The sequence below is a fragment of the Bison bison genome, unplaced genomic scaffold (genome assembly GCF_000754665.1).
Source record: "Bison bison bison isolate TAMUID 2011002044 unplaced genomic scaffold, Bison_UMD1.0 scf7180017864184, whole genome shotgun sequence".
In the NCBI taxonomy this organism is placed as follows: domain Eukaryota; kingdom Metazoa; phylum Chordata; class Mammalia; order Artiodactyla; family Bovidae; genus Bison; species Bison bison.
This window is the reverse complement of record NW_011494756.1, coordinates 847,411-856,757: the sequence shown is the minus strand read 5'-3', so window position 1 is coordinate 856,757 and position 9,347 is coordinate 847,411. Positions and strand designations below refer to the sequence as shown.

Here is a 9,347-nt window from a genome sequence, read left to right as displayed (position 1 = left end):
GGGTGGGGCGGGACAGAGTGACATTCCCACATAGGGAGCTGTAGGAAGCGCATGGGCTAGGTCTGAGTGGAACCAGGAGGAAGAGGGGAGGCTGGGTTGCTTTTGTGAGTGTTCTGGATTTCCTTTTTCATCTGAATTATTCTCTGGGAATGGATGGGGCCTCAGTTCGTCTGAAAGCAGGAGCGGGCTGGTGGCAGTGCATTTTCTGGGGGAGAAGGGACAGCCACGTGTGTGTTCAGATTGTTGGTGCTCTGTGTTATTAGCTGCTCAGCGCCTGGGCTGTTGGGGTCTGGGTGGGGGACGTGGACATGGTCCACCCGCGGGACATGCTGAGCACCTGCTCTGTCCAGCCTCACCTCCCCGGCTCAAGTGTGGAGAGAAACTTGCCGTTTCTCTGGATCAGTTGGGCCCCAGAATGATCCAGGGAAGGAGTAAGAGGGGTAGTGGGAGCTGGAGCTGAGTTTAATTCGATTTTAAAAATAAAGGTGACATGATTTGCACTCTAATTGAGATGGTGCATTCCATACCTGTTACAGGAACAGAAGGCTCCTGTGTCTCTTTAGTAAGATTTAAAACAACAGCAGCAATCCCCCTCTACCCTAAACTGCCAAAAAAAAAAAAAAAAAACCCTTCCCATATTTAAAAAATAGAGAACAACCTTAAACTCTCTATACTCTGGGAAACAGCCGGCCTGACGCTCATAATGACACTGCTTAGGAGGCTGAACAGAACGCAGTCCTTACTTGCTCGTCCGTCAGAACCTGGACGTGGCGGGTACAGATGGACCGGAACTCGTCCCTGGAGGCGGTGTTCGTCTTCATGGTGTCAAAGTTCTCGAACTCCTGGGCGATGGCGTGGTAGTGGGAGGTCACGGCCTTGTGCAGGCGAGCCAGCAGCTCCTGGTTTGCCATTTCCTTGGGCGATAAGGGCCGTGGACCTCTGGGCATCTTCTCAGCCCACTCCACAGCGGTCTGGGCAAAACAGAACAGAAAATTGATCCCTTTAGTGAATAATGAATTGCCTTAGCTCTGGGAGCCTCAGGCAAGGGTGGGGCCTGGGAGGCCCAGCTTCCTGAGGAACTTGAGCCAGGAGTCAGAGAGACCAGAGGCAGGACTGCAGGTGCAGACTTGCCTGAAAAGTGGGAGCCTGGGCTGACCAGCCGCAGAGTAGGGAGCAAAGCGACTGAGCCCGCAGGGCAGGGCAAGTGCCGGGCCCGAGGAGGGCACACCTCTTACCCTCAGCCATTCGCTCACTCGGCCTGTCCCCTGGTTTGCTGAACACACACACTGTGAATGTCTGCTCTGAGTGGTGAGGGACTCAATAGGGATGCGGATCCAGACTGCTTTCATTTCCAGCCCTCCGTACGGGCTGATTTATGCTCATGACAGCTGTGATGTGAATGGCATTGTTAATTTATTTGCTTGGCTGTGCCAGGTCTTAGCTGTGGCATGCAAACTCTTAGTTGCGGCATGTGGGATCTAGTTCCCTGACCAGGGATCGAACCCGGGCCCCCTGCATTGGGAGAGTGGAGTCTTAGCCACTGGACCACTAGGGAAGTCCTGTAAATGGTGTTTCTTTTTGTTGACTGCTACCATATCATGCTGCAGCTCCACTCTTGGTTAAGTGTCCTTGAGACTTTGAGACCCTCAGGGATTTAATCCTGGCGAGTGTAGAGTCCTGCAGTTGGAGGCTGCAGGGACCACGGAGCTGGCCTGCTTGCCTAGATCTCATTCTGCACCCCTGGGAGGTGCTTACAGGGCCTGGGGACGCTGTCCATGGTGCTGGGGAGCCCTGAGGAGGGATAGGACCAGTCTGGGCACAGGACAGCTTTCTGCGGGGAGGTGTGAGCCAGGAGGAAAGAGAGGATCTTCTTACTGGATGGCAGGCTGATGGGCTGGCAGTGAGCATGTGGCCAGGTGAGCCAGAGGGGCCTGTGGAGGCCTGCAGCCCACGTTCAGTAACTGCTGATGATCAGTGTGGTGGACAGAGAGACCACAGGAAGAGCAGTGAGTCGAGTTACTGATTGATTCTCAATAGCCCTGGAAATGACAAGGGTTTCTGTGTCTACCCTGGGCACCGAGGAGACTGAAGTTGGAAGGGAGAAGCCAGGGCTAGGGGGCGGGGTGGGCAGAGACTGAGTCCTGAGCCTCCTGCAAGGGTAGTTAGAAGGGCGAGGCCTGCAGCATCTCTTTGCTGCCACTAGGAAAAGGCCCCAGAAGCCAGACCTGTGGTCACCACATCAGCAGGTGGGCTCCTGGAGTTATGAGGAAGGGGTGGGGCCCTGGGGTTGGGGGGCGGGGCTGGGCTCCATGAGAACCCAGGGGTAATAAGGCATGAAGGCTGTCCCCACACCAGGGTGGATTCTCAGATACATTGGGTTTCTCCAGTCAAAACCATTAGTGACTGGTGGCTAGAAGGCCGGTTCTCGGTTCTTTCAAAGCACCAGCACCTGGCCAGATGATTGCATCCATTCCCCACAACCTATGTGAAAACTTTGTCATGACTCAAGTTCAGCAGTTCCACAGGAGTATGTGGAGTATATGCTACTTTCCTGCAGGACAGAGCTGAACGTTCCTCTACAAAACTGTATCAAACACGGGATGCTGCTGACAACACCATCAAAAGCGTGGCTATACACCCTTACAACACTCATACCACAGCCCACTACATCCTCGACCACCCAAAGGTTAACAGACGCTTTCAAATACATCCATTGGGAGCCATCTGCAAAGTGAATGAACGCCTTTCATTTTTCATTCTAGAAAAAAAAAAGTGATCCTACAGATGCATCTTACACTTTTTCGAACAGTTGGAAACACGCCTCCTGTGTCTAAGTATGAAGGCCTTTCCCTAAACACCGCGAGGGGTGTCATTGATCAGAGAGCAGAGGGATCTTTGCTGGGTGGTTTCCATCCCTATGCTGGTCACACCTGTGGGGCCTGAGGAGGACGCGCCATGGGTGAACATAACTGGAAAGAACACGGGTGTCGTGTTGTGCGGGGCAAGGTGGAGACCCCTCTGACTCTGGCTCTAACTGGCCGTGTGACGTCCACACGCCACCGAATCAAGTTTTCCTGGGTTTCCTCATTTTTTCCGGGAGGAATCTAAGCTCCCACGAGACGGGGTGTGTGAATGCTCTTTGAAAGTGTTAACACAAAAAACAAATCAGAAATTCTTCTGTTTTAACAATAGATATGGAAGAACTCTAACAAAGTAAAATGGGCAATCTTAGGTTAATAGGCTTTAAACTCTAGAGGAAATTGAATCATTTTCTAGCAAGATATAGATTACTAAATTTAACGTAAGTAACATTACGAATAGACAGGTAATCAAAAAAGAAGTTTAAAAAGCTGTTAAAAGAGCTACCATCTATCACTAAAAAGGTGTCAAGCCCTGGAGTGGGTGGGTTGCCATGCTCTCCTCCAGGGGATCTTCCCAACCCAGTCTCTGCCTTGCAGGCAGACTCTTTACCATCTGAGCCACCAGGGAAGCCCAAGAATACTGAGGTGGGTAACCTATCCCTTCTCAAAGGGATCCTCCTGGCCCAGGAACTGAATCAGGGTCTCCTGCATTGCAGGCGGATTCTTTACCAGCTGAGCTACCAGGGAAGCCAGATAATTTTTACATTAGTCAAATTATTCCAGAACACAAAAAGGGATATATAGTATTCCAGTTCATTGTATATTACCCTAACACAAAAATATAATCAAGAAAACACTTGAAAAATATGAGCCAATCTAGTTTACGGACATAATGGCAAATATAACAAAACTATTTTAAAACCATTTTTTTTAGGAATATTTAGTGCTGTGTTTTAAAACGGCACACCAAAATCAATTAGGGTTTATTCCAAGAATTAGGAAGTTTTCCTTATAATTAGCAAAGGTCACATATCAACACATGGCAAAGTTCATCTATCAAAATTTGGCAGTCATTCCCGATAAAATAGTATAGAATAGAAAAGTACACACATACTATCCAGGAATAAAATGAACATCTTAAACACAAGAGTATTAATCAGACACTATCTGTCAATGTGTGCCATGGGTGAAATATGAAGCATTTCCATTAAAGTTAGAAACAAGACAGGCAGGCTCACCGCCAGTTCTGCTGGTCACATTTTTAGAGGCTCTAGCCTTTGAAATAAGATAGGAAGACGAAATAAATAGTTGAAAACAAATGTTGAAAAACAACATTTATCATTACTCTTGGGTATGATTGTACAACTAGAAAATCTCAACACAATTATGAAAGCGGCTGAATTAAAGTAAAAAATGCAGAAAATGTAATACCTTTTTCTTATACAATAAATACAACCAGTTAGAAATTATCTCATAAAAAAATCCACATTAATGACAAAGCTATTGAATACTTTGGGATAGATTTCATCTGAAAGGCATGAGACCTATATGAAGAAAGCCAGACACATTCTACTGAAGGTTATCAAAGCAAGACTGGACTAAAAACAGACACATACCATGTTTCTGGATGTGAAGACTCCATTTCAGAAGAGAAAACCTTTTTCAAATTATAAATAAATAAAACTCTAGCAAAAATCACAATGGCTATTTGGGGGGGGGGAGACCCATTAGACACAGATATTAAACGTAATATAGAGACATAAATATGTGAGATTTGCCACGGAATTTTTGGAAGAGGCTAGCAATGATGTTTCTGAGTCACCAGATACCAAAACACCACAAACTTGATATAAACAGAACAATAGAATGAGATCAGTAAGGCCCAGGATATACAAGCAGAACAGTGGACACCTACTCAGGCTGTTCATGAGTGAGAAGGAAGTCTCTTCTGTGACTGAGCCCTTACTTCACAAAGCCCATTGTTACAAACTTACAAAGGCAGCAGGAAGGAGGAGGTGTGGTACACACGATGGAGTAATAGGGTGGAGTATTGCTCAGCCATAGAAAGAACATTTACATTGTTCTGGCATTTACAGTGCCATTTGAAGCAACACGCATGGACCTGGATACTGTCGCACTGAGTGAAGTGAGTCAGGCTGAGAAAGACAATTACCATATGACATCACTCATATGTGGAGTCAAAAAAAAAGGAGCAGGGTACCGTGTGGTCTGGTTGACTCCAAGAGACCTTTGGGTGAGGGCAGCCCTCCTAAGCAAGACTGAACATCCCAGTTTCATAAAGGGAATTCTCTCTTCCCTCTTGAGTTAACAGCTTCAGAATACCATCCCCCCGAGGTCTGCATCTCAGCAAATGGAAACTGGCCCAGTGGCCCAGCCTGCCTGGAGTCCTCTGTGATGCGTCCATCATGCAATCTGCCTATCATCTATCGTCCAAACCTCGCCAACATCCCAGTGGCCCCACGCCCAGTGCGTACCTGGAAGCTGACTGCTCCACCCTCACCTCCTGGTCCAGGCCCCCATCATCTTGCCACAAATCACGGCCTCCTTCCTTCCACCCTCAATCTGTTAAAAGTACACACGCATGAGCATCACATGCACATACGTGTTAGCACTTGTTCTCTGGGCAGAGGGGTGGGGGAGGGCCGAGCCATAATCAAAAAGCCAGCATCATTTTCCCCTGAGGACAATCTCTGTAAAGTGCAAGTCAGATCATGCACAGCTCTCCAATGGCTCCCCACTTTGCTCGGAGCAACCGGCAGGGCATCACAATGGCCGCCAGCCCGCCCACTGGGACCTCTGACCTCACTCCGTGCCAGCCTCCCGCTAAGCTTCATACACACAAGCTCGTTCCTGCCTCAGGGCCTTGGCACTTGCTGTTCCTGCCCTCCCCTCAGGGTTTCCACACATTCCTGAGCCGAACAACACGTTCATTCCCGCTCCCTTTTCTTTCTCCTTCTCTGTCCCACGTTCCGCTCTCTGATCCACCTTATATTTAACCTAATTTTCTGCATCCCAACAGAAAATAAACTTCAAGGCCAGGGCTCCAGTCTTTTGCTCACTGCTGAGTCCCCGAGTGCTTTAAAGAACCCGGCACACAGTGGGGCCTTGATCTTTGTTCAAAGAAAGAATGGATCAGCAGTGTCACCAGTATAGCCAATCAATCAAATGACCGCTCTGCACGGCCACCCTGGGTCTTCTGTTAAAAAGCTCTGGTCTAGAGGCGTCCCTGGTGGTCCAGTGGTTGAGAATCTTGCCTTCCGAGGCAGGGGACACAGGTTCACCCCGCGGTCTGGGAACATCCCACAGGCTGTGGAGCAGCTAAGCCCACATGCCACAACTGCCGAGCTGGCGCTCCAGAGCCTGCGCTCTGCAACAAGCAGCCACTGCTACAGGAAGCCGGCAACCACAACTGAGAGCAGCCCCGCTGATCACAACCAAGGAAAAGCCCACGTGCCGCAATGAAGACACAGTGCGGCCAAAAGTGAAATAATAATTTAGAAAACTTTATCACTCTTTAAAAATAAAATGGAAATGAAACCAAGGTTCCGTTTGTTTTTCTTCTAAGAAACACAAATTTCTGGAGTGACAATATCAGGGTTGGGAAAGGTAGAATAAGGTAGGTGGAGCCACGAAAGTGCCTGTCCTTCCACCTGGCACCTGCCCTTTGAAGACTCTCCTCAAGGAAGTAAACAAGATGAATTCATGAAATCACGATCACTACAGTATTATTTGGAGAAGGAATTGGCAACCCACTCCAGGATTCTTGCCTGGAGAATCCCATGGACAGAGGAGCCTGGTGGGCTACAGTACAGTCCATGGGGTCGCAAAGAGTCGGACACGATTGAGCGACTAACACATACACACAATATTATTTACACAGTTCACAAAAAATTAGCAACACTTTAGAGGTCAAAATTGTCTAAATCAGGAGAATGGCTAAATAAACCATAGTACTTCTACAATGCAGCTATTTAGAAGGCTTCAAGACATAGTTTAACAGTATGGTAAAATGTTTGCAATGTGCAAATTGGTCCACATGACCACACACACGCACACATGTGCACACACACACCAGCACTAACGCTTGCTCTCTGGAGGAGGAGTAAGACAGGGCAGGGGTGGGCAGACGACTGGGGCTCCTGAGCTGCAATCTTGCCTCTCCCGCGGGTTGGGGTCTGGAGGTCAGGAGGCAGGGACGGCTTGGTGGCAAGCAACGCAGAGGAGGGGCAGGGGTCCGGGAGCCCTGCTCGGTGTGACTGCCCATCTCTGCCTGGGCAGGAAATCACAGCGACACGGGGGTCACAGTGAATCCCAGAGGGTCCGGGGGGAGGGGCGGGAGGGGGGGCGCCCGAGCACCTGAGCCAGGCATGTGACCCACACGCGGGTGATGCACCCAGAGAGGACTAACACTCAACTCACGCCCACGATGGCTGCATCAAGCCATCCACAGACACCCCTGGAGCGTCTGCTGCATGCCAGGCTCTTCTGCTGATGCGCGGGAGATGGAAGTAAAAGATGATCCTTAAATAGCCTCTGCCAGGGGAGGGTCTTGGGGCCGGGGAGAGAGAGGAGAGCCAGTTTCACAGGTGAGCAGAGATTATGAGACGGGTCGTGTACTCTCGACACAGCTGATGGGAATGGCTCCCTGAGGAGGAAGCCTCAGAGCCCGGAGGTGAAGGAGGCACAGATCCTCACGAACCTCACGCGGCAAGCTGGCGTGAAGGTCGGGGGAGCAGCGCTGGCCTCCTGCGCCCCCAGTTCTCTTCCCCAACTTCCCCAGAGCCACACCAGGGGCCAGGCTGAGGACGCAGAGAGGGAGGGCGACTCCGGTTTGTCCCAAGGCTGGTTTCACGGCCGGTCGGGGAATATGCTTGGGCTGCCAGCAGAGATGATTACTTGTGTTCACGGCAGAAAACCTGGAAACTACAAACAGGGCACAAACCGAAACAAAGGTCGTGGGGGCCCCGCCCCCAGCGGCACCACGGCCGTTGCCCTGGTGCCCGTGGGACCAGCCTGGGACCGGAAGGTCCCCAGGCCCCAGGCACGCAGTCCCAGCCAGCCCCACCCCGTGCCACCCGGGGCACCCACTGGCCTCGGGAGGGCAGGGCCTCCCGGCTCACCCATTGGGGCACTGGGCTTGACGCGGTCAGGAGCCCATGTTCTGCTCCCTTTTTTGCAAAGCCGCGCTCCGAGTGATTGGAGACGCTGGGGAGGAACAGATGGCTCTTGGTCTGGCGCTTTTGTGTCCCTGGCACTTGTCACGTGACCATTCTATCTGAATGGGGGAAAATAGGGCTTTTTCTATAACTGGAAGCAGTGTTTCTCCTCATCAGAAAAGACACCACTATCTTCAGATGCAAATGTCACTTTCCAAAACCAACTACCTTTACATAAAAGGCCTCCTCAGGATAGGGATCGCAGCTGCAAGACAGAGCTTGGGGAAAGGATGGGGCGTCGGGTGCCTGCTTCCGTCCCCACGACTGTCTGGAGTGGGAGCGGTGGGCCCGCTCCTCCTGCAGCCGTCATCTGACAACTGGATGCTCGCAAGGCTCTTCCGGTGACTTTACAAATGAGAAAAAAAAAAACACAAAACAATAGTGGAATCTTATGTACACGGGTCTGACCCAATTACAGGATGATTTCCATGTTTGGAAGGAATCCTCTCTCATTTTTTCAAGGGTATTTGTATAGAACTTTGTTTTACTAAACGCTTGTCCCTCTTGATATCACAGAGAAATATAGACCACCTGTGCAAAAAAAACTCCCGGTCCCCTTTGTGACTACCCAGCAGCAGTAGCACAATACAGAAAAGGAAGAATGCGCCAAGATACGAAGCACACGGTCAACAAAGAACCAGCTGATAACATTGCGCTTCTGTGGGGCTTTTCTTGGACTCAAATGTAGCCACGTAGCTCATTTAGTAAAAACCAAGCTTTACAGTGAAATCCAGTGGTTCTAAATCCTGCTACTGCTTGGACTCACCCAAGAGGCAGCTCCAACTAGTGCGGGGTCAGAGGGAGGCGGCCTGGATTGGGGGGTCATAGGGAGGCGGCACGGACTGGGGGGTCAGAGGGAGGCCTGTGCTGAATTCCCAGAGCCCCTTCTTCTGCCCCAGCTCAGAGCCCCTCCGCTACCCCCACAACCCCGACATCTCTGATGCCGCCTTCTGCTCAAACTGGGGTGTCTCCAAGTGCAGACAGTGCTGGGTGACCATTGGGGGGAGCTTACAGGCTCAGTGCAGGGCCCCCCAGACCCTGTCCTGTCCCCCTGGGGCTCAGGCCGCACTTGCCATCATCACTCAGCGCCTGACACGGAACAGGAAGAAGGGACGGTTGCACACGCCTCTGGAGCACTGCCAGGGAAGCCACACCAGGAACCCAAGTTTCAGCTGACTTGGATCGAGCTGAAGGGGGTCAGAGGCTGGGCCGGTCCAGTGGAGGGGCCCGGGGTGGACGGTGAGGACTG

At 50.8% G+C, this 9,347-nt stretch overlaps 1 protein-coding gene across 1 annotated transcript in view; it reads right to left on the bottom strand.

Moving 5' to 3' along the window:
- The window catches only part of EFCAB6 (EF-hand calcium binding domain 6), a 255,659-nt gene that overhangs the window by 16,899 nt on the left and 229,413 nt on the right, over positions 1-9,347 (bottom strand). Inside the window, exon 27 of the mRNA XM_010843633.1 lies at positions 744-971. Coding sequence (XP_010841935.1) covers positions 744-971 — 228 coding nt within the window. The remainder of the gene's footprint in view (positions 1-743; positions 972-9,347) is intronic.